Here is a 26,537-nt window from a genome sequence, read left to right as displayed (position 1 = left end):
ATAATGTGCAAAATTACATAAACAGGAAGAGCAACAAAGTTATCTTATAAAATTTGCAAACATCAAGAGAACGTTCATAAATGTGAAAAAGCGGATTTCCTACAAACCATTCACCACGACTTCCATCTCCAAATACCATACAGTGACTTGTGCAGTAACAGAAATAATAAGTCCCAAAGGTTCATCCAGATGGTTTAAATCAATACTAATCAGCTGCCACCTCTTTGCAGCAACTTCAATCCACCTCCACCACACCAGTGAGCAAATAGGTCACTTACCAAAAGTAGGGATGAGCCGAACACCCTCCTGTTTGGTTTGTAGCAGAACAGAACATGCAAACAGGCAAAAAATTTGGCAAGAACACAAGAACACTGCTAAAGTCTATGGGACACGAACATGAATAATCAAAAGTGCTCATTTTAAAGGCTTATATGAAAGTTATTGTTATAAAAAGTGTTCGGGGACCCGGGTCCTGCCCCAGGGGACATGTATCAATGCAATTTTTTTTTTTTAAACAGCCATTTTTTCAGAAGCAGTGATTATTTAATGATTGAAGTGAAACAATAAAAATGAAACATTCCTTTGACTATTGTGCCGGGGGGTGTTTATAATATGCCTGTGAAGTGGCAAAAGGGGGGCAAGAGAGCACCCCCCTCCTGAACTGTACCAGACCACATGCCCTCAACATGGGGAGGGTGCTTTGGCATAACCCCCCAAAGCACCTTGTCCCCATGTTGATGGGGACAAGGGCCTCATCCCCCACAACCCTTGCCTGGTGGGCGGGGGGCTTATCGCAATCTGGAAGCCCCCCTTTAACCCCTGTGTGAAATGGTAACGGGGTACAAATGTACCCCTACCATTTCACAAACAAGTGTAAAATTTTTAAAAATGACAAGACACAGCTTGGGCACAAGACCTTTATTAAAAAAAATGTAAATGTCCCACGAAGTCCATTCATCTTCTATGAAGCCGCGACAGACTGAGAAAAAAAAGCCAAGACCATTCCTCTTCCATGGGAGACTTCCGCTATGTGACGCTTCTTCTCTTGTGACAGTTGTTATATAACTTAGGGCGGGGCCACCCAGTGACATAAACAAGTGACCCCACCCCCTCTGATGCCACGGGCAAGCCATAGGGAAGTCCCCATGGTGTCAGAGGGGGCAGGGTCATCCGGTGACATAAACGGGTGACCCTGCCCCCTCTGATGCCACGGGAAGCCATAGGGAAGTCCCTGTGGCATCAGAGGGGGTGGGATCTCCTGGTTGCGTCACCAGGTGGCCCCGCCCTCAGTTATACAAGAACTGTCACAGAGAAGAAGCGTCACATGGTGGGTGCCTCCCATAGAAGAGGGTCGGTTACGGACTTTTTTTATTTTTCGGTCATCACGGCTTCATAGAATAAGATGAATGGACTTCGTGGGACATTTTTTAAATGTATTTTTTAATAAAGGTCCCCAAGCTGTGTCTTGTCGTTTTTAACATTTTGACACTTTTTTGCACCGGGCAAGGGTTGTGGGGATGAGGCCCTTGGTTTTGGTGTTTGGTGGGACTACCCCAAAGCATCCTCCCCATGTTGAGGGCATGTTGCCTGCTCTGGTATGGATTTTGAGGGGGATCCCTACACCATTTTTTTAAAAAATTTGGTGCATTGTTCCCCTTAATTTCCATATCAGACCCAAAGGGCCTGGTATGGATTTTAGGGGACCCCCAGGCAATTTTTTTTTTTTAATTATGGTTTGGGGTTCTCTTTAACCACTTCAGCCCCGGACCAATTGTCAGCCTAAAGACCAGAGGTCTTTTTACAATTTCGCACTGCTTTAACTGGTAATTGCGCGGTCATGCAATGTTGTACCCAAACAAAATTTGCGTCCTTTTCTTCCCACAAATAGAGCTTTATTTTGATGGTATTTGATTGCCTCTGCGATATTTTTTTTTTACGATATAAAAGGAAAAAGACAGAAATTTTTTTTAAAAAAATATATTTTCTACTTTTTGTTATAAGAAAAATCGAATAAACTAAATTTTAGTCATACATTTAGGGCAAAATGTATTCAGCCACATGTCTTTAGTAAAAAAAATGTCAATAAGCGTATATTTATTGGTTTGCGCAAAAGTTATAGCGTCTACAAACTAGAGTACATTTTCTGGAATTTACACAGCTTTTAATTTATGACTGCCTATTTCATTTCTTGAGGTGCTAAAATGGCAGGGCAGTACAAACCCCCCCCAAATGACCCCATTTTGGAAAGCAGACACCCCAAGGAAAATGCTGAGGGGCATGCTGAGCCCATTGAATATTTTTTTTTGTCCCAAGTGATTGAATAATGACACAAAAAAAAAAGTTTACAAAAAGTTGTCACTAAATGATATATTGCTCACACATGCCATAGTTATATGTGGAATTGCACCCCAAAATATATCCTGCTGCTTCTCCTGAGTACGGGGATACCACATGTGGGGAGTCTAGACACGTACGGCACCCCGAAAACCAAGCACCGCCTTCAGGATTTCCAAGGGTGCAAATTTTTGATTTCACTCCTCACTACCTATCACAGTTTCGAAGGCCATAAAATGCCAAAATAGCACAAAACCCCCCCCAAATGACCCCATTTTGGAAAGTAGACACCCCAAGCTATTTACTGAGAGGCATGTTGAGTCCATGAAATATTTTATATTTTGCCACAAGTTGCAGGAATATTACAATTTTTTTTTTTTTGCACAAAGTTGTCACTAAATGATATATTGCTCACACATGCTATGGGCATAAGTGAGATTACACCCCAAAATAAATTCTGCTGCTTCTCCTGAGTACAGGGATACCACATGTGGGGGACTTTTTGGGAGCCTAGCCGCGTACGGGACCCCAAAATCCAAGCACAGCCTTCAGGATTTAAATATAAAACGCTACCAAAAAAACTGTTAGCAATCGCAGGGATCAGGCCTGACTCTGCGAACGCTGCAGTTATGTGTTTAGTGTTTTGTAAGTGACAGTGATCGATCAATACTGCACTTGGGTGGGCTGGGCGGAGGGGCAAAACGCAGGTGCTAGCAGGTATCTGGGCTGATCCTGCTAACAATGCGTTTTTTTGGAACCTTAAACTGCTGGGGACGCTAGTATAGATCAGATCAGATATTGATCTGTTCAGATTCTATACCACTACGGGAGGTGTATGCTTTGCGCGTGGGTGTTAGCGGTACTGGCACTAACCTAGCGCTGCCTGGGGCGACGCAGACCCTGACCCTAAACCCTAATTGATATCACCTGCCGGGTGATCAGGGGGTTAAACTTTTATTGGGTAATAAATGGTGGGTGCCCTGATGCTATAAAAAGCAAACTAACTAACCAGAGTCACCCGTAACACTTATACGGTGATCACTGGTGAAAGGGTTAACTAGGGGCAATCAGGGGGTTCAAATTTTTATTAGGTAGTATATGGGGGTCCCTGGCGCTATATAAAAACCTGACGGGGAACCTAAATAACTAACTGGCTAACCAGCGTCACCAGTGGCACTTATACGGTGATCGCTGGTGAAAGGGTTAACTAGGAGCAATCAGGGGGTTAAAAACATTATTGGGTAGTATATGGGGGTACCTAGCGCTATAAAAACCTGGCGGTGAACCTAAAAAAAATAACTAGCTACCTAGCGACACCAGTGACACTAAAGCAGCGATCAGAAAAACGATTGCTTAGTGATACTGGCAAAAGGGGGTGAAAGGGTTAACTAGGGGCAATCAGGGGGTTAAAACCATTATTGGGGGTAGGGGGCTACCCTGGACCTAACACTAACTGCCCTGACAGTTTTTACTGTCACAACTGACACTAAATGCAGTGATCAGTAAATAAATGATCACTGCAATCAGTGACACTGTGACTGGGGCGGGGGGGCAGGGGGCGATCAGGGGGGATTTGTGTACATATGTGTACCTACATGTCAGTGTAGTGTTGGTGCACTTACTTTCTCTGTTCTCCTTGCAGTCCGGTAAAAAAGACCGCCCCGAGGAGAATGACATCACTTCCTCCCTGCCTGTGTTTACACTACACAGGCGGGGGAAGCTTCTCATTCGCCAGGAGCGATCGAGAGGGGATGGCCAGAAACCAACGGCCATCCCCTCATCCCGGATCGCTCCTGAAGCGAAACGGACTGCCACATCCAGCGGGAGGGGGTCCGATCTGCTGGAAGGCAAGCACGTACATGTATGTGCTTGTGCCTGTTGGTGACATTCTGCCGACGTACATTGCCATGCGTTGGTCCTTAAGTGGTTAACCACTTCAATACTGGGCTATAGTCATATGACGTCCGCAGATGGGATCTCCCATCCTGGGCGGGACTCATATGATGTCCTCGGCTTGTTGCCACTCCTGTGGGCCCCCGGGGCCCGCAGCACGGTGATCGTGGATGAGGTGTGTTCCGCAGACACAGCCCATCCCAGATCCGTGTAAAGAGCCAATAAAAATTGTCTCTTTACCACGTAACCGGCTGTGTCCAATCACAGCCGGTCACATGTACTGTCTACATGTGCTGTCTACATGCACAAGGCTTGTCACTGAGACACAGCCCAACCACGATTGCAGTAAAGAGCCAATGAAATTTACTCTTTACCATGTGACCGGCTGTGTCCAATCACAGCTGGTCACAGAATGTCAACAAATCACGGTAACGAGATGTTACCGAATTCTCCTCACACACCTGTCATGTGTGAGAAGGAGATTGTGGTAACATCTCGTTACCGCTTAGTGTACACCAACCACACCGATTGCCCTCCTAATAAAGAGGACTTGTCGCCACCCATCAAAGTACCCAAGTACCTGTCACAGCCCACCTGAGTACCTGTCACAGCCCACCAGGCCATCCGAGTAGCTGCCACCAGGCCAACAGAGTACCTGTGGACCTGTCACCAGCCCATTGAAGTACCCGAGAGGCTTTTTCTTTTCTATATAATGTGATTGCGGCCATTGTCTGGATACCTCGGGTGATATTGGAGATACTACCTGGAGGTCTGACATTCCGTGGCACAGTCTGTTCTCATCGGAAGCCGGCTTGAGCGGAGTGGCGCTGCTGGTAGGATATAAACAAGCATGGCTGGGCCTTGCTTGTGGGGACAAACCTTTTGGTAAGTGACCTGTTTGCTCACTGGTGTGGAGGAGATTGATTGATGTTGCTGCGAAGAGGTGGCAGCTGATCAGCATTGATTTAAGCCAGATGGATCTCTGGGAGTTATTATTTCTGTTACTGCACAAGTCACTGTATGGTGATTGGAGATGGAAGTAGTGGTGAACAGGTTGAAGGAAATCTGCGTTTTCATGTTTATGAACTTTCTCTTGATGTTTGCAATTTCATGAGATAACTTTGTTGCATTTCATGTTTTTTTAAACATTATATGTTATATAGATTGAAGTACCTGTGAATAGGTTGGAGGAGATCTGCCCTTCCTCACATGTATGAAAGTGCATTTTTGTAGTGAATGTAATTGTTATATCTGCTCACTATTGGTGGAATTATCACATCTAGTATAATATGGAAGACTGCAGCAGCACTAGTATATAACATTCACACAATATGAATGTGAAAATATTGTGTATGTAAGTGTATATATAACAATGGTATGGAGAATATTTCACTGATGACTAATGAAGAGAATTTATAATCAGCATATATAAAATTAGTGCAGCAATATGAACAATTTTTCAAAAAAGTCCAAAGAAAGAACAGTAATAATAAAATCTCCACACCATAAGATCAAATCCTCCACCATGATATTCAAAGAAAATCCCAAAGTTCCTTGGTGTCACTTTTAGTCAATGAAGTTTCCACAACATGAGTGAGACTTCTGTGACCATCAAAGTGAATCCCCACAACTGAATCCAAGACTTAGCAGAAGGTTGGAGGTGAAAGCCTAGAGGTCAGTGTGAGTGTGTATGGTCCAATCCCCATACAGGAATAATGAATGGATCACACCACCTCATCCACTTCTCATGTCACATTTAGTAATTGGGGTCCACAAAAAGAGAAATCCTCCAATAGTGTAGATGATCGATCGTGTTTTATAAAGTGATCTCATATTAATGATTCCAATAAAGAGAAATGAGTTCCATTCATGTAGAGAATAGTTACATTCATTCCTGGGGGAGAAATTCATTTTCTTCTGGTAACATTCTTCTCTTCTTCTACAGATTGTCCTCTAATGACTTGACAGACAGTTCCTGCCCCCACCTGGCATCTGGGATAAGAAATAACCAGACACTGAGGACACTGGACCTGTCTGATAACAATCTGGAGGGTCCTCATTTCAGGGATCTGATGGAAGCTCTGACAACAAGCCGGATAGAGGAATTACAGTGAGTATAACAGGACTGACTGAGACAATAATATTCTGGGACAGTTTTATATCTAAACCACATAAATAATATAGAAATATGAGAATGTCATCAAATTCCATCTTTAGGCTCCATGTACACTGGGCTTAAAAATGTCAGTTCCCTTGGCAGAAAAAAACTTTCATATAGAGAGTTTATTGTACAAAGTTTACATGAGTTTAGGAGAGTTTTGCATTTTTTATCCCAGAAAGCTCCAATCAGAAACACGAAGGCAGAAGAGGTTTTTTTTCCTGCCTCTAAATGTTGAGGTCAAAATATGTCTGTAATCATCCCAATGTGTATGGAGACATAGGAGAACATGGAGCTGCTTCTACAGGCAGAACACAAAACTCCTGTAGTAGCAGCAATTTTTTTTTTTAAGCCAGTGTGCATGGAGCCTAAATATCCAATCCTGGACTGTTACACTATATTACCAAAAGTATTGGGACACCCGCCTTTACAATGGCATCCCAGTCTTAGTCTGTAGGGTTCAATATTGAGTTGGCCCATCCTTATAACAGCTTCAACTCTTCTGGGAAGGCTGTCCGCAAAGTTTAGGAGTGTGTCTATGGGACTGTTTGACCATTCTTCTAGAAGCACAATTGTTAGGTCAGGCACTGATGTTGGATGAGAAGGCCTGGCTTGCAGTCTCCACACTAACTCATCCTAAAGGTGTTCTATCGGGATGAGGTCAGGACTCTGTGCAGGCTAATAAAGTTCCTCCACCCCAAACTCACTCATCCATGTTTTTATGGACCTTGCTTTGGGCACTGGTGCACAGTCATGTTGGAAAATTTCATGCTCCCAACTTTGTGGGAACAGTTTGGGGATGGCCCCTTCCTATTCCAAATTGTCTTGGTATGCTGACATCTTAAGCGTTCCCTTCACTGGAACTAAGGGGCCAAGCCCAACCCCTGAAAAACAACCCCACACCATAATCCCCCTTCACCAAATCATTTGGGGCAGTGCACAAAGCAAGGTCTATAAAGACATAGTTGAGCGAGTTTGGGGTGGAGGAACTTGACTGGTCTGCACAGAGTCCTGACCTCAACCCGATATAGAACACCTTTAGCATGAATTTGAGTGGAGACTGAGCCAGGCCTTCTCATCCAACATCAGTGCATGATCTCACAAATGCACTTCTGTAAGAATGGTCAAACATTCCCATAGACATACTCCTAAACCTTGTGGCCGGTCTTCCCAGAAAAGATGAATCTGTTATAGCTGCAAAGGGTGGGCCAACTCACCATTGAACCCTACGGACTAAAGGCCCATACACACGATACGAAAATCAGAAGTAAAATTTTGCCCAAACGATCTGCCGATTTTTAGATCATTAGTATTGTGCTTTCGATAGCCGATTCTGATTTTTTTTTGTCTGAGAAAGCTGGATGTGCAAACTATAACATTTTTATCGTACGTGAACGAAAGAATACATACAAAACTATTCAACACATTACAACACTTCTGAAGTTGTATTCTGTCAGATGAGAATTTTCGTATGGTGAGTAACCTCTTCACTTTCCATATGAGACTAGCATGTCACAAAAAACGGACGAACAGTCGTCCAAAAATATGATCGTGTGTACGAGGTTTAAGGCTGGGATGCCATTAATGATTATGTGCTTGTAAAGGCAGGCGTCCCAATACTTTTAGTTATATAGTGTATGTCTAAACTACATAAATCTCCAATATCAGACAGTTCTCTAAAGCTGGATATAAAAATGTAAAAAATTTAAATATCTGCACTAAAAAACATGAACAACTTTATGAAAATCTAATGAATGAAAACCAGCCGCCAGCAGGAAGTCTGATATAGAAGTACAAATAGTATAATATAATTCTATGTATAGAGCCCTACACTTAGTGACACAATGTGTGATGAGACAAATGAGAAATCTGCAACCTACAATGTGTCCGAATACCAACACTTCTAATGTAGATGTGATAACTCCACCAATAGTGATCAATAATAACAATTCAATTCACTACAAAAATGCACTTTCATACATGTGAGGAAGGGCAGATCTCCTCCAACCTATTCACAGCTACTTCAGTCTGTATAACATATAATGTGCAAAAATACAATATCATCCGAGGTATCCAGACAATGGCCGCAATCACATTACATAGAAAGAAAAAAGCCTCCATGTCACTGCCTGGACTCCATCATACACGGCTGCAGTCCAGAGCGGTGTGTGCTCTGAGTTCTGTGTATACTCGTGTATATGATGGAAGTGTACAATCTGTGATTCTATATATATTTAAGGATTATGCACTATGGAGGCTTTTTCTTTTCTATGTAATGTGATTGCGGCCATTGTCTGGATACCTCGGGTGATATTGGAGATACTACCTGGAGGTCTGAAATTCCGTGGCACAGTCTGTTCTCATCGGAAGCCGGCTTGAGCGGAGTGGCGCTGCTGGAAGGATATAAACAAGCGTGTCTGGGCCTTGCTTGTGGGGACAAACCTTTTGGTAAGTGACCTGTTTGCTCACTGGTGTGGGGGAGGTTAATTGAAGTTGCTGCAAAGAGGTGGAAGATGATCAGCATTGATTTAAAGAGGAAGTAAACCCTGATGAGTTTACTTCCTCTTTCATTCCCTGCAAAGGCAAAGCATAATGGACTACTATGCATCGCATAGTAGTCCATTATGTGTCACTTACCTGACACAGGAGCCAGCGAAGTCGCTGCTGTCCCCTGTAGTCCGCCGCATCCATCTTGTTGGTGGCGTCTCGCAGCTCCGCCGCTGTCATTCAGCGAAGTCGCGATGACGTCACTCCTGCGCATGCGCACGGGAGTCAACATGCGTGGCAGCTCCATTCTTGGAAATGCCGCGCTCAGTGCGCCTGCGCGACGCTGTCTACGGTGCATGCGCCGTAGACAGCGGTGCCCGTTTTCGGGCAAATATCTCCTAAACCATATAGGTTTAGGAGATATTTCTTGGACCTACAGGTAAGCCTTAATCAAGGCTTACCTGTAGGTCAAAGTGGTTTGTAAGGGTTTACAACCACTTTAAACCATCTGAATGAATCTCTGGGACTTATTATTTATGTTACTGCACAAGTCACTGTATGGTGATTGGAGATGGAAGTAGTGGTGAATGGGTTGTAGGAAATCTACCTTTTCACCTTTATAAACTTTCTCTTGATGTTTGCAATTTTTTTAGATAACTCTCATAGCTCTTCATGTATATTTATTTTTGCATATTATATGTTAAATAGATTGAAGTAGCTGTGAATAGGTTGCAGGAGATCTGCCTTTGTTTACATTTATGAAAGTGTATTTTTGTAGTGAATATAATTGTTATATCTGATCCCTATTGGTGGAATTATCACATCTAGTATAATATGGAAGACTGCAGTACTAGTATATAACATTCACACAATATAAATGTGAAAATATAACAATAAAAGTGAGACTCCTCATCACAAAACTCCCTATAAGTGTATATATAACAATGGTATGGAGACTATTTCACTGATAACTAATGAAGAGAATTTATAATCAGCATATATAAAATTAGTGCAGCAATATTAGTACAAATTTTCAAAAAATGTCCAAATAAAGAACGGTAATAATAAAATCTTCTCCACACCATAAGATCAAATCCTCCACCATGATGTTCAAAGGACATACCAAAGTACAATTGTCATAAGATGCGCACGGGTAAGGCGCTCTGGTGCACAGTTATGCGCAATAGGAATGCGCTAAAGTGCACGAGCACACACACACAGGATGTGACCCCTCGCTGACCTATAAAGGAAGTGAGGTCATCGAAACACACTGCTGGTTCGTCTTCAGCTTCCTGTGATTCCCACATCTGCTCTTGTGATCTGTATTACCCGTTGTGACCCGGATTACCTCATTGACCTCGCTGATCTTCTCCTGACCTGACCTCTGGCTTGACCTTGGACTCCCGCTTTCTGAACGTGTTTGACCCTCAGCCTGCATCTGGACTTACCTGCTATCTCCTGTGTTCGACCCCTGGCTTGTCTTTGGATTATCCTTCTGTCTCAGCGTTCCTGGTACTTGTTGTCTTCTGATCTGGACAGTGTTTGACCCCTGGCCTGCCTCCTGGATTCTGCCTTTGCCTTACAGACTTGCTACCATTGCTACTGGACCTTCCCACGGGACATCACCTTTCAGCTCTGCTCAAGCTACCTGCTGATCTACTAGCAAGTGACTGTCCTACTGGTAGCTTGTGCCTCTTGGTGCAACCAACCTCTGTGCCACCTTCAGGGGTGGTCTGCGCCGAGTCGCAACAGTGACCACTCTCAGCATCTTGGCCTCGGTGAGTACATTTATATGATAACAATGGTGTCAATTTTAGTCAATGAAGTTTCCACAACATGAGTGAGACTTCTGTGACCATTAAAGTGAATCCCCACAACTGAATCCAAGACTTAGCAGAAGGTTGGAGGTGAAAGCCTAGAGGTCAGTGTGAGTGTGTATGGTCCAATCCCCATACAGGAATAATGAATGGATCCCACCACCTCATCCACTTCTCATGTCACATTTAGTAATTGGGGTCCACAAAAAGAGAAATCCTCCAATAGTGTCGATGATCGATCGTGTTTTATAAAGTGATCTAATATTAATGATTAAAGAGAGATGAGAGAAATGAGTTCCATTCATGTAGAGAATAGTTACATTCATTCCTGGGGGAGAAAATCATTTTCTTCTGGTAACGTTCTTCTCTTCTTCTACAGATTGGATGATAATCACCTGACAGACAGTTCCTGCCCCCACCTGGCATCTGGAATAAGAAATAACCAGACACTGAGGACACTGAACCTGAATGGGAACAATCTGGAGGGTCCTCATTTCAGGGATCTGATGGAAGCTCTGACAACAAGCCGGATAGAGGAATTACGGTGAGTATAACAGGACTGACTGAGACAATAATATTCTGGGACAGTTTTATATCTAAACCACATAAATAATATAGAAATATGAGAATGTCATCAAATTCCATCTTTAGGCTCCATAAGGCTCCATGCACACTGGGCTTAAAAATGTCAGTTCCCTTGGCAGAAAAAACTTTCATATAGAGAGTTTATTGTACAAAGTTTAGACGAGTTTAGGAGAGTTTTTTGCATTTTTTCTCCCAGAAAGATCCAATCAGAAACACTAAGCAGAAGAGGTTTTTTTTCCCTGCCTCTAAATGTTGAGGTCAAAATATGTCTGTAATCATCCCAATGTGTATGGAGACATAGGAGAACATGGAGCTGCTTCTACAGGCAGAACACAAAACTCCTGTAGTAGTAGCAATTTTTTTAAGCCAGTGTGCATGGAGCCAAAATATCCAATCCTGGACTGTTACACTATATTACCACAAGTATTGGGACACCCACCTTTACACGCACATGAACTTTAATGGCATCCCAGTCTTTGTCCGTATGGTTCAATATTGAGTTGGCCCGTCCTTTGCAGCTATAACAGCTTCAGCTCTTCTGGGAAGGCTGTCCGCAAAGTTTAGGAGTGTGTCTATGGGACTGTTTGACCATTCTTCCAGAAGCACATTTGTTAGGTCAGGCACTGATGTTGGATGAGAAGGCCTGCCTTGCAGCCTCTGCACTAACTCATCCCAAAGGTGTTCTATCAGGTTGAGGTCAGGACTCTGTGCAGGCTAGTCAAGTTCCTCCACCCCAAACTCACTCATCCATGTCTTTATGGACCTTGCCTTTGGCACTGGTGCACAGTCATGTTGAAATAGGAAGGGGCCACCCCCAAACTGTTCCCACAAAGTTGGGAGCATGACATTTTCCAAATTGTCTTGGTATGCTGACATCTTAAGAGTTCCCTATACTGGAACTAAGGGGCCAAGCCCAACCCCTGAAAAACAACCCCACACCATACTCCCCCTTCACCAAATGATTTGGGGCAGTGCACAAAGCAAGGTCTATAAAGACATAGATGAGCGAGTTTGGGGTGGAGGAACTTGACTGGTCTGCACAGAGTCCTGACCTCAACCCGATTTAGAACACCTTTAGCATGAGTTTGAGTGGAGACTGCGAGCCAGGCCTTCTCTTCAAACATCAGTGCATGATCTCACAAATGCACTTCTGTAAGAATGGTCAAACAATCCCATAGACACACTCCTAAACCTTGTGGACGGTCTTCCCAGGAAAGAAGAAGCTGTTATAGCTGCAAAGGGTGGGCCAACTCAATATTGAACCCTACGGACTAAAGGCCCATACACACGATACGAAAACCAGTAGTAAAATTTTGGCAAAATGATCTGACGATTTTTGGATCATTAGTATTGTGCTTTCGATAGCTGATTCTGATTTTTTTTTGTCTGAGAAAGCTGGATGTGCAAACTATAAAATGTTTATCGTACGTGAACTCAGAAACGAAAGAATACATACAAAACTATTCAACACATTACATCACTTCTGAAGTTGTATTCTGTCAGACGAGAATTTTCGTATGGTGAGTAACCTCTTCACTTTCCATATGAGACTAGCATGCCACAAAAAACAGACGAACGGTCATCAGAAAATCTGATGGTGTGTACGAGGCTTAAGACTGAGATGCCATTAAAGTTCATGTGCTTGTAAAGGCCGGTGTCCCAATAATTTTGGTAATATAGTGTATGTATAAACTATATAAATTAAATAATAATAATGGAGATATATTTCATCTCCTGGTTGTCTCTTTATATCACCAATGTCAGACAGTTCTCTAAAGCTGGATATAAAAATGAAATATCTGCACTAAAAAATATGAACAACTTTGTGAAAATCTAATGAATGAAAACCAGCCGCCAGCAGGAAGTCTGATATAGAAGTACAAATAGTATAATATAATTCTATGTATAGAGCCCTACACTTAGTGACACAATGTGTGATGAGACAAATGTGAAATCTGCAACCTGCAATGTGTCCGAATATCAACACTTCTAATGTAGATGTGATAACTCCACCAATAGTGATCAATAATAAAAAGTAAATCCACTACAAAAATGCACTTTTATACATGTCAGGAAGGGCAGATCTCCTCCAACCTATTCACAGCTACTTCAGTGTATAACATATAATGTGCAAAAATACAATATCACCCGAGGTGTCCAGACAATGGTCGCCATCACATTACATAGAAAGGAAAAAGCCTCCATGTCACTGCCTGGACTCCATCATACACGGCTGCAGTCCGGAGCGGTGTGTGCTCTGAGTTCTGTGTATACTCGTGTATATGATGGAAGTGTACAATCTGTGATTCTATATATATTTAAGGATTATGCACTATGGAGGCTTTCTCTTTTCTATGTAATGTGATTGCGGCCATTGTCTGGATACCTCGGGTGATATTGGAGATACTACCTGGAGGTCTGACATTCTGTGGCACAGTCTGTTCTCATCAGAAGCCGGCTTGAGCAGAGTGGCGTTGCTGGAAGGATATAAACAAGCGTGTCTGGGCCTTGCTTGTGGGGACAAACCTTTTGGTAAGTGAACTGTTTGCTCACTGGTGTGGGGGAGGTTGACTGAAGTTGCTGCAAAGAGGTCACAATTGATCAGCATTGATTTAAACCATCTGGATGAATCTCTGGGACCTATTATTTCTGCTACTGCACAAGTCACTGTATGGTGATTGGAGATGGAAGTAGTGGTGAATGGCTTGAAGAAAATCTGCTTTTTTACCTTTATAATTTTTCTCTTGATGTTTTCAATTTTTTTAAGATAACTGTGTTGCTCTTCATGTTTATTTATTTTTGCATATTATAAGTTATATAGATGGAAGTAGCTGTGAATAGGTTGCAGGAGATCTGCCCTTGCTCACATGTATGAAAATGGGATTTTTATATACAGCTTACCTGTAAAATCCTTTTCTTGAGAGTACATCACGGGACACAGGAGCTTCATTACATAGTGGGTTATATAGGCACCTCTGGTGATTGGACACTGGTTGACCCTAATTAAGGAGAATTCCTCCCCTATATAACCCCTCCCATCCGGGAGGCACCTCAGTTTTGTAGCAAAGCAATAAGAACCACGTAAAACCCAAGAGGGGCGGGAGCCCTGTGTCCCGTGATGTACTCTCAAGAAAAGGATTTTACAGGTAAGCTGTATATAAAAATCCCATTTTCTTGATCATACATCACGGGACACAGGAGCTTCATTACATAGTGGGATGTCCCAAAGCAATGCTCAGGTTGAGGGGAGGGAGACACAGATCATAAGCATAGACCGCCAGGGACCTGAGGACCTAAACTGCAGCCTGCAGTACACTGCGCCCGAAGGCGATATCCTCTTGCCCTCTGACATCCACCTGATAGAATCTGGTGAATGTGTGGATTGATGACCAAGTCGCAGCCTTACAGATCTGAGCCAGGGAGGCCTGGTGATGCACTGCCCAAGAAGCACTGACAGCCCTAGTAGAGTGCGCTTTCACCTGAAAAGGAGGAATCTTCCCCTTTAAGCTATAGGCCTGAGAAATAACCTGTCTGATCCATCTCGAGAGAGTGGACTTTGACGCTGCCTGACCCCTTCTAGGGCCTTCTGGCAGAATAAATAAGCAGTCAGTTTTTCTTATCTGAGCAGTTGCTTGAAGATAAAGACTGATTGCTCTAACCACATCTAAAGTGTGTAAGGATTCTTCCTCTATGGACTGAGGATTTGGAAAAAAGGATGGTAGGATTATATCTTGATTCAGATGAAAACCTGAAACCACCTTAGGTAGAAAGGACCTGTTGGGACGCATAACCACCCGGTCCTTATGGATAATTAGATAGGGCTCTTTACAAGAAAGAGCTGCCAATTCTGATACCCTTCTAGCCGTGGATATGGCTACTAGGAAGACTAGCTTCTTTGTCAAGAGGACTAACGAAGCAAGATGCAAAGGTTCAAATGGTTGGGCTACTAAGGCCGAGAGAACCAAATTCAGATCCCATGGGCATACCGGAGGTCTGACTGGCGGTCTCATCCGCATAGCCCCCTGGATAAAGGCCCGTATCAGGGAATGTGATGCAAGCGGTCTTTGAAAAAAGACCGACAGGGCCGAAATCTGCACCTTGATGGTGCTTATGGCCAAATTCAATTCAAGGCCTGATTGGAGAAAGGCCAAGATTCTGCTAATGACATACCTTCTGGGATGCCATCTCCTGGGTTCACACCAGGAAACATATGCCCTCCAGATCTTGTAATAGATACGCCTGGAGGCCGGCTTTCTGGCATTGACCAGAGTGGAAAGGACTGGCCCCGAAAGACCACGGTCTTTTAAAATGTGGGTCTCAGCAGCCAGACCGTCAAATTCAGACTGCGTAAAGCAGGATGGTAAATTGGGCCCTGCGAGAGCAGATCTGGCCGGAGGGGGAGGGTCCATGGCCTGCCCACTGCTAGCTTCATGATTTCTGCGAACCATGGTCGCCTGGGCCAAGCCGGGGCCACTAGAAGGACCGACTTCGCCTCCCTCTTGACCCTTCCCAGGAACCGTGACAGTAGCGGGTTCGGGGGGAAGGCATAGATCAGATTGTACTGATTCCAGGGAACCGTCAGAGCATCTGACCCCTGAGCAAGTGCATCTCTTGTCCTTGACACAAAGTTGTCCAGTTTCCTGTTGAATCTGGACGCAAAAAGATCCACGTCTGGAGTGCCCCATTTGTAACATATGTCTCGAAACACATCGGGGTGCAGAGCCCATTCTCCTGGGCACAACTGCTGGCGGCTGAGATAATCCGCCTGCCAATTCTCCACTCCTGGGATGAAGACTGCAGAGAGGCACGGAACATGCTCTTCTGCCCAGACAAGTATGCGATTCACCTCGTTTTGGGCCACCAGACTTCTGGTACCGCCCTGGTGATTGATATAAGCCACCGCGGTGGCATTGTCGGACTGAATCCGAACCGGGAAGCCTCGCAGTCTGTGAGACCACTCTCTGAGTGCCATGTAAACTGCCCGAATCTCTAGGATATTTATGGGCAACAGACTTTCGGTCGCAGACCATTTTCCCTGCGAGCATGTTCCCTCTAATACGGCTCCCCAGCCTGTCAGGCTGGCATCCGTTGTGACAATCTTCCATGAGAGGGGAAGAAATGTTTTGCCTTTTAGCAAATTTCTGGTTTGTAACCACCAAACCAGACTCTTGTGTGCCCGGGGGGATAAACGCATAGGAAGATCCAGGGATTGGGGCTTCCTGTTCCAAATCGCAAGGATGCATCTTTGCAGGGGCCTTGAGTGGAACTGGGCAAATGGGACGGCCTCGAATGAGGCGACCATCTTTCCCAATAGTCTCATACATAGACGAATAGAGGGAGATCTTCTGCCCAGAACTAGGCGCACCAGATCTCCAATGGCCAAGGCCTTTGGCCCTGGAAGGAACACCCTGCCCTGAGCGGTGTCGATAATGAGACCCAGGTAATCCAACCTGGTGGTCGGTTGCAGAGACGACTTTTCTAGGTTTATAATCCAACCTAGGCGGCCCAGATGTTCTAGCGTACTGGTGACGCTGCGACTTAGGCTCGTTATAGTTCTCTCTACGAGAAGCAAGTCGTCTAGGTAAGCCATGACGGCTATGCCCTGAACTCTTAAAGTTGCTAAGAGAGGGTCTAGAATCTTCGTGAAGACTCGGGGGGCCGTGGCTAGGCCGAATGGCAGGGCCACAAATTGAAAGTGGCGTTGCTCTACCGCGAACCTTAGGAACTTCTGGTGCGCGGGAAATATTGGCACGTGGAGATATGCATCTCTGATATCTATTGATGCCATGAATTCTCCTCCCTGCAGGGAGGAAACCACAGTGCGTATAGACTGCATCCGGAAGGTCTGGATGTGTAGAAACCGGTTCAAGTCTCTCAGATCCAAGATAGGTCTGACACTTCCGTTTGGTTTTGGGACAGTGAAGAGATTCGAATAAAAACCTGAACCCTGATCTTTCGGGCTCACCTCTACTATCACACCTTGGGATAGTAACTGATCTAAGGCCAGGAGTAGCGATTTCCGCTCTATTGGATCCTTGGGGATCCTTGACCTTAGAAAACGAAAGGGTGGAATCTTCTGAAATTCTAGCCTGTAGCCCAGAGATACCGAAGAGATCACCCATTTGTCCTGAATCTCCTCCCGCCAGGCGCCTGCAAACTGCAGGAGCCTTCCCCCCACTCGGCCGAGCGGGGGCGCCCCTTCACAAGGAGGTCTTGGAGGTTTGCTTGGCAGGCTTCCGCCCCCAAGTCTTTTTCTGTCCCTGGGCTCGGCCCTGAGGCTTTCTAGCAGCGGAGGGCTGGGAAGGCCGTCGCCACTGTTTAGAGCTTGACGCTTCGGGAGAAAGAGTACGCCTGAATGAGGGACGCTTACTCTTCTTGACTGGAAGGAGTGTAGATTTACCTCCTGAGATATTTTGGATGAATTTATCTAGTTCCTCTCCAAACAAACGTTCCCCTTTAAATGGGAACCCAGCCAAATGCTTTTTGCATGACATCTCAGCGGCCCAATTTTTTAGCCATAGAGCCCTACGCATGTGTACCAACATAAGGGACAAGCGGGATGCTTGTTGGACAGAATCCAAAATCGCATCAATTATGAAACATAAGATGTGAGGCATCTCTGCATATTTCACTACTTCCTCGCTGGGGAGGAGTTCAAACATTTGTTTGACCTGTTCCTTAAGAAACTGACACAATCCTACGGCTGCGACTGTAGGTTGCACCACAGCGCCGGCCATGGAAAAGGAGGCTTTTAACAAGGTTTCCAGCCTTTTGTCAGCTGGATCCTTAAATACCTGCGCATTATCCAAAGGACAAGTTAGGTTTTTATTCACACAAGAGATAGCCGCATCAACAGATGGGGCCCCCCATTTCTTGGTGAAACTTTCCTCCACGGGATAATTCATAGAAAACCTCTTGGGAGGAGTAAACAGTTTATCGGGATGTCCCCAGTCCTCATACATCAAGTCAGCCATTAAAGGATGAATTGGGAAGGAACAGGCAGTCTGTGGGGCTTTCCTGACTTCCAGGGAAGAGACAGAGGATGTAGCGACTTCAGCAGGCGGCATTCTGAACGTGGTACGCACCAATTCAGTGTAATACTGCACCTGCTTTCTGAGTGCCTGGGAGGAGGGGACTAGCTCCTCATCCTCTGACTGATCCGACTGCTCATGATCCCTTTCTAAAGATAGGGATCTCTCCTCATTTTCAGAGCAACTGTCTGAGAGAGGGATTTCAGCAGAGGGAGGGGATCTACCCCTTTTTCTGCTATCTTTTAGGGAAGCAGAAATAAAATTCATTATCCTCCCTTCAAAACTCTCCAATGAAGCCCTAAGGGAGTCCTCAGTGACATAGACCGGGGCTGCGACATTAGGAGAGGCTGCAAAGCCTGAAAGGGGCACTGACTCGTCTTGAGATGCAGGCTCCACTCTTGCAGAGGGGGATGGTAACCTGCATGCACCCTTGGAACCCCTGGACCTAGGCGGTGATTTGCCAGTGCTTTTGTTACCTGCCCCTGAAACCCTCTTACGAGGAGACATAGTACTGAGCTACAAAGCAGAGTTACTAATGTAAAATGCAATCACTTATTTGTGCTTAAAGTCTCACAATAAATCAATATTAGCTTAACTGCACAATATGATGCCGAGTAGGTGTCTTAGGGTTTGCCTGGATCCAATCCCACGGATGCTTACAGCCCACAGCTCCTGTGCCTCACCTTACAGTCCCCTGACGCTCTGGGCTTTTAAAACGGCCGTTTTGGCGCCTGCATTACAGCATAGAGCACCTGATTGTGCACAGCTGGCAACCACACCCCCCCCCCTTTCCCCAATAGGCCGGGAGCGCGCCCGGCGCACGTGCACGCGCCCGCGCGCGTGCACGAGGACCGCGGGATCCGGGGGGGAGGAGGAGAACCCAAAAGGAGTGACCTGGGACCCCCTGATCTGTGTGGGACCCCTTTTTTACCTTTATTGTGGCAGGGACTGCAAGGAGACGTGAGAGCTGGAGAACCAGGCACTTCACTGAGCGTGTTAGTATTGAAAGGCATGTAAGTATGCATCAGGCTGCTCTTACTCCATCTAGTGGTGGAAACCAGGTAAGACATACAACTACTCACAGTGAAGAAATCCATTCATATATTAAATATATAGGATGACTTCCCCTACCTGTTCCCCGCCGCAGGAATTGCTGTGTTCAGACCAATTCCAGCCTTCACCCATCACGGCGGGTATTGTTAGCCAACCTTCAGGCGTATCTGGGGTTCTTACGAAAAGATCCTCCTACCTGGGCCTTGTAAAAAACTCTGCCAGAAACTTACGGGCGCCCTGAGTCAACAGTACCCCAAGTCTGGTTGTCCCAGAGTCCAGTCTTCCAATGGAGAGGACTTACAGGCAAAACCTCGTGTCTTCGGCAAACGAGGCCCGGGTACCATACCATCTTGGGAGTCAAATATCGGCCCGAGGTATGGATCCGGTTTGTTGTAGCCCTTCGGCCCTCGCCGGGACCCGCATAGAGCTAAGTTTTACGTGACCATCGACCAGACACTGGCGAAAAAACTGAGGTGCCTCCCGGATGGGAGGGGTTATATAGGGGAGGAATTCTCCTTAATTAGGGTCAACCAGTGTCCAATCACCAGAGGTGCCTATATAACCCACTATGTAATGAAGCTCCTGTGTCCCGTGATGTATGATCAAGAAAGTATATTTTTGTAGTGAATGAAATTGTTACATCTGATCACTATTGGTGGAATTATTACTGTATTGATTGGCGTATAACACTCACTTTTTCACCATGAAAGGGACAGGGAGGGGGTGGGACGAGAGCCATCAGATTATATACAGTGCAAATCTATTTACTTGGTGGCCTCTGTAATAGGAAGTCCCGTCTCCTGGGCCACCATTGGACCACTGTTCTGTCTATCATAGGAGATTCTCACTGTATGTAATCTGTCGGTGCTCGTCCCGCCCCCCTCCCTGTCCCCTCTAGGCTGCAGATGGGCATCGATCAGGCTGCATGGATGGCAATGGTGGGGCACTGACCCTTATTTTGCTTCAACGTTCCTTATTTAAATTTATGTTTTTTTCCTGCAACTTCCTTCTTAAAATGAATGTGCGTGTTATACGCTGATAAATACGTACATCTAGTATAATATGGAAGACTGCAGCACTAGTATATAACATTCACACAATATAAATGTGAAAATATAACAATAAAAGTGAGACTCCTCATCACAAAACTCCCTATAAGTGTATATATAACAATGGTATGGAGACTATTTCACTGATAACTAATGAAGAGAATTTATAATCAGCATATATAAAATTAGTGCAGAAATATTAGTACAAATTTAAAAAAAAAAAGTAAAAAAAAAAAACGGTAATAATAAAATCTTCTCCACACCATAAGATCAAATCCTCCACCATGATGTTCAAAGGAAATCCCAAAGTACAATGGTGTCACTTTTAGTCGATGAAGTTTCCACAACATGAGTGAGACTTCTGTGACCATCAAAGTGAATCCCCTACAACTGAATCCAAGACTTAGCAGAAGGTTGGAGGTGAAAGCCTAGAGGTCAGTGTGAGTGTGTATGGTCCAATCCCCATACAGGAATAATGAATGGATCACACCACCTCATCCACTTCTCATGTCACATTTAGTAATTGGGATCCACAAAAAGAGAAATCCTCCAATAGTGTAGATGATCGATCGTCTTTTATAAAGTGATCTCATATTAATGATTCCAATAAAGAGAAATGAGTTCCATTCATGCAGAGAATAGTTACATTCATTCCTGTGTAAGGATGAGCCGAACACCCCCCGGTTTGGTTCACAACAGACCTAAACTTCGTGTAAACTTTAGAACCCTATTAAAGTCTATGAGACTCGAACGTTCACAATCTAAAGTGCTAATTTTAAAGGCTAATATGCAAGTTATTGTCCTAAAAAGTGTTTGGGGACCCGGGTCCTGCCCCAGGGGACATGGATCAATGCAAAAAATGTTTTTTTAAAAAGGGCAGTTTTTTCGGAGCAGTGATTTTAATAATGCTTAAAGTGAAACAATAAAAGTGTAATATTCCTTTAAATTTTGTACATGAGGGGTGTCTATAGTATGCCTGTGAAGGGGCGCATGTTTCCCGTACTGAGAACTATCCCTGCACAAAATGTCATTTCTGCAGGAGAAAAAGTAATTTAAAATCACTCACGGCTAATGAATTGTCGGCTCCCCATAATACAGAAAAGACATTAATAAAAACAAAAAAGCATGGGGTTCCCCCAAATTCAATTACCAGGCCCTTCAGGTCTGGTATGTATATTAAGGGGAACCCCGTGTCAATTCTTTAAAAAAAAAATTACGTGAGGTTCCCCCTAAATATCCATACCAAAGGATCTGGTATGAATTTTAAGGAGAACTCCATGCCAAATTTTAAAAAACATGGCATGGAGCTCCCCCTAAAAATCCATACCAGACCCTTTATCCGAGCACGCAACCTGGCAAGCCGCAGGAAAAGAGGGGGGATGAGAGAGTGCCCCCCCTCCTAAACCGTACCAGATGGCCTCAACATTGGGATGATGCTTTGGGGGTCACAGACCCCTCAAAGCACCTTGTCCCCATGTTGATGAGGACAAGGGCCTCATCCCCCACAACCCTGGCCGGTGGTTGTGGGGGTCTGCGGGCGGGGGGCTTATCAGAATCTGGAAGCCCCCTTTAACAAGGGGACCCCCAGATCCCACCCCCTGTTTGAAATGGTAATGGAAAGGGGGTACAAAAGTACCCCTACCATTTCACAAAGAAAGTGTAAAAGAATGTTAAAGACAAACACACCTTTGAAAAAGTCCTTTATTAAAAATAAAAAAGAATAAAAAAAAGATTCCAGCGGTGGTAATCCACTCTTGCTATCCAATGACGGATGATCATCTCTCCAGGGTCCAGCGATGGGTGATCTCTCCATCCAGCGTAGCGCAGTCCATCCATCCTTCCTATGTCTCCACTGGTGGAGACACTGCGGGATCCCGGCAGCCTGACATTTCTTATATGAGGAGGGCGGGGCCATCCATCACCTGACCCCACCCCCCTCTGATGCAAGTGAGGAAGCCTGGCTTCCCCAATGAGGTGTGGGTGACCCCGCCCCCCTCTGATGTAACAGAAACCTGTATATTTGTATCTTGCATATTAGCCTTTAAAATGATCACTTTAGATTTCTCCCATGGACTTGTACAGGGTGTTCCCGGCTTTTTAAATTTGCTGTGAACACCCCAAATTGTTCCCTGTTTGGTGAACAGGCAATGTTCAACTCGAACTCAAAGCTCATCCCTATTTCTGGGGGAGAAATTCATTTTCTTCTGGTAACATTCTTCTCTTCTTCTACAGATTGTCTATAAATATCCAATCCTGGACTGTTCTGTCCAAACTAGATAAATCAAATAATAATAATGGAGAAATATTTTATATCATGTTTGTCTCTACATATCGCCAATTTATTTAACCCTCTCCCACCGGGCACTTTCACCCCCTTCCTGCCCAGGCCAATTTTCAACTTTCACTGCTCACACTTTGAATGACAATTACTCAGTCACACAATATTGTACCCATAGGACATTTTTGCCTTTTTCCCACACAAATTGAGTTTTCTTTTGGTGGTATTTAATCAGCACTGGGTTTCTATTTTTTGCACTATAAATAAAAAAAAAGACCAAACATTTTGTAACAAAATGCATTTTTCTTAATTTCTGTTATACAATTTTGCAAATTAGTAGTTTTCTTAATACATTTTGACAACAAATGAATCCTGCTCCATATCTTTGGTAAAAAATAACCCAATTCAGTGGATATTATTTGGTCTTTGTGAAGGTTATAGAGTCTTCATTGGTGCCGATCACTGAAAATTGATCACATCTGATGTACTGAGGGCCTATCTCATTTCTTGAGACACTCAGACTCCATTCACACAGGGGCAACTTTGGATCCGACTTCAAGTTGCCTCAAGTCGTGCTACATGTAAAAAATAATGTAAGTGAATGAGAGCCGTCTTAATGCACACTACTGAAGTCGCTCCGACTTCAGAAAAGGTTCGTGTACTACTTCTATCCGACTTCTAGGTGACTGGTACCCATTGATTTCAATGGAAGTCGCCTCCAAGTCGGATCTCCATCTATATTGAGGCGACAATGTCACCTCTCACAGAATAATCAGCTTTCGAGAGGGAACTCCACACCATATTTTAAATAAAAAACTGTCATGGGTTCCCCCTCCGGGAGCATACAGGCCCTTAGGTCTGGTATGGATTTTAAGGGGAACCATGGGGGAGCTGTCATATGACGGCCTCCCAGAACTAGCATTCATTTGGCTATAGCATGGTCAGTAAGTGGTTAAAGTTGGATATGAAATAAAGAAATAAAATATCTGAATTAAAAACAAAATAAAATGTGTCATCTCCAAGGCCTCGGGCACACTGGATGTTTTCTCATCTCTCCTAGAAGTCGTCCTCCTGGCAGCATTTTAGCCAAAAAAGTACCAGTTACTTACCGGTAACTGTCTTTCTGGGAAATCTTCCAGGACGGCACACCTGAGAGATGAGAGGCTCCTCCCTACAGGAAACACAATCAATCGACAGCTGTTTTAAGTCCCCACCCTTCCCCTTGATCCTCAGTTTGTAGAGAAGTAACTCCTGAACCAGGTTCACAAGGGAAATCATTCCTCATAGGTACTCACCTTCTAGTGTTCTAGAATTTTCCCTCCTCCAACGGGCGGGAAGTAGGCCTGCCGTCCTGGAAGATTTCCCAGAAAGACAGTTACCGGTAAGTAACTGGTACTTTTCTCAAGTCATCTTCCAGGACGGCACACCTGAGAGGATAAACAAGTACCTCAGGCCTACCTTAGGGTGGGGCCACTGCAAAACCCTCTTGGCGAACCTTTGCTCTGCAGTGAGCTTTACCTCCACTCCATACGCTCATATGCTTGATGAAGGCATGTTAGCTGGATCATGCGGCTGATCTGCAGGTCTGCTCCACAGATGTTCCTGCCTTTTCCGCTTCAGATGCAGTATCTAGGTGAAATGGGCTCTTAAAAATGGAATCAGAAAACATGTTAAACTTGTAGGTTAGCAATGTTGCCTATCTCACACATCTAACAACCATGGCCTATTATGCATGTAGGTGCTACTTAGAACCACTAAAAAGATAAATAAGAGACCTGTGTAAGACAAGGACACTACATTAATCAATAAGAGGGCCTGTCTTAACACTATCCTGTTGAGGGAAATAAAACTGCTTCCCTTTTATCTTTATGTCAGCAAAAGACTAAAGGGAAGCCTACTTAAGGGAAATAGATTAACAGAAGCTTGAACCCTGGGTTTAAGGCACGCCCAATCTATGTCCTTACTTACGCCTGAGAGCCTTCTTCAGGAGATTAAAGTCCCTAGCAGGAGTAGACTACCCATATTGCTATGTCTAGTTTTGCTAAAAAGGCAAAATGAAGGCCATGCACCGAGCCGAAACCTATTCGATCGGGTATACATCTTTATACTTCATCCTCAGGCCCTAATACTCCTCTGAACAGAACTCTCCAAGTTCTTACTAAACAGGGCGATTCATTATCCCCTTCCTCCAGTGTCCCATAACCCTACAGGGCTTCAACCCTAGGAAATGGTTCTGGCATCCCTGAATGCAAGTGGTCAAGGTTTTCTGACATGTGGCAGCTGCAGCCCGAACTCCTGGCCCCTCCATGGAAAAGAAGGCTGAAATACAAAAAGGTGATACATGCATTATTAATATCACAAATAAAATGATCATAGATTGTGGGCACGGCACAATAGATTTAGACAGAAAGGACACAAGCATAGACAACAATGTTGTGTGCCTGAGTGTGACTAGCTAAACTAATATATCAAATATGGGAAGAGACCCAAATCTGAACCTCAACGTAGACAAACAGTCCTCATAGTCTGGTTTTCTGATGTGCTGCCAAGACGTAAAAACATTAAGACTCAAGCCAACCCTAAATGCTGCGTATTCCTTTAGTGCAGCTAGCTAGGTCATAACTGATATATAAATACGGAAAGGACAGGAACCCCCTTTACTGTTGTGCTTTACCTATATACAGCAAAACAAGGCTATAAAGACAGAAAGACCCAAACTTCTATGTTGTGTATTTCTGACAACCACCACAGTTATAAGATTAATATGAACACCAACCCCCGTGTTGTGCATTTCTGCTATGCCACAGGGAAAAATATGGAACACAAGACAATCCTTTCTGTCATGCACTTCTGTAGTGTAGTTCAGATAGAACCAACACTGAGAAAGGACACAAGCAACCTGCAGCATTGTGTTTTTCTGAAACAGAAAGCACCAACAAGCTTCAATCTTGAGTATTTCTGCTCTGCAACAACATAAAAGCAGACACTGAGGAAAAAGACAGACAGCCTTTACAGCTGCAATCTTTCTGGTCTGCTGCAAAATAAAACAATAACACCATGATGAGTATTCCTGCTGTGTAGCAAAACCTCAATCAGAAGGGACAGATAAGTTTAGGGTTCCCACACCCGTGCGACCCAACCTGCGACTTGGGACTGCAAGACGCATGAGAAGTCATATACTATGGCTTCCAATGGGTACCATGTGTGTCTGTGCGACACCAGCAGTCCCTGATTCCTGGATCCACAGACCTCAAGATTACACAGGTCGCAGGGAAAAAAACAAATAGCAATTTTCAGGTCGAACAAGTAAGGGGTCCCCAATGCTGTGACTCCCTGGAGGATTGCAGCCAACAAACCCCTGCTGTGTATCCCTAAGATGCAGAAAGGTAGATCCATGAGAAACACTGCTTAGCCTGATATACAAACGATAAGGCAGTAAATAAAGGACATACAGGACACAAACATTCAATCTTTGTGTATGTCTGATGTGTAGTAATATACCAATACTGAGCAGAGATGCCACCATCCTCAATGTGTCTCTCAGCTGAGCAGCAAAAACAAAATCAGAAAAAGACAAGCAACCTTCACTGCTGTGTCCTTTCTGATATGCAGCCAATAGGGCAGTATATGCAAGACATAAAAGGACAGACAACCTTCAATCTTGTATATGTCTGATGTGCAACAATATAACAATTCTGAATAGAGATAGCACATCCATATTGAAGCGATTTGGTCTTGCGACTCAACATGTCAAATCGCATAGCTAAAATCAGCACAACACCACTTTGTGGTGCTACATGGATTACCAAAGGCAGTATATGTACTACACCTGGCAGGGGTTCAATTTGTATT

At 44.3% G+C, this 26,537-nt stretch overlaps 1 protein-coding gene across 10 annotated transcripts in view; it reads left to right on the top strand.

Moving 5' to 3' along the window:
* The window catches only part of LOC143973688 (NACHT, LRR and PYD domains-containing protein 12-like), a 280,532-nt gene that overhangs the window by 127,421 nt on the left and 126,574 nt on the right, over positions 1 to 26,537 (top strand). The window contains exons 5-6 of one of the 10 annotated variants that reach the window (XM_077474603.1): positions 6,173 to 6,337; positions 11,069 to 11,233. The exons of 8 other annotated variants lie outside the window; for them this stretch is intronic. In XM_077474603.1, the coding sequence (XP_077330729.1) occupies positions 6,173 to 6,337; positions 11,069 to 11,233 (330 nt within the window). The remainder of the gene's footprint in view (positions 1 to 6,172; positions 6,338 to 11,068; positions 11,234 to 26,537) is intronic. One more of the 10 variants, XM_077474581.1, reaches the window with a different exon arrangement.

This window comes from Lithobates pipiens, unplaced genomic scaffold, assembly GCF_037356315.1.
Source record: "Lithobates pipiens isolate NorthernLeopardFrog02 unplaced genomic scaffold, aLitPip1_a1.2 Scaffold_115, whole genome shotgun sequence".
Lineage (NCBI taxonomy): Eukaryota > Metazoa > Chordata > Amphibia > Anura > Ranidae > Lithobates > Lithobates pipiens.
Note: the sequence above shows the minus strand (reverse complement) of the source record. Positions and strands in the feature narration are given on the sequence as shown.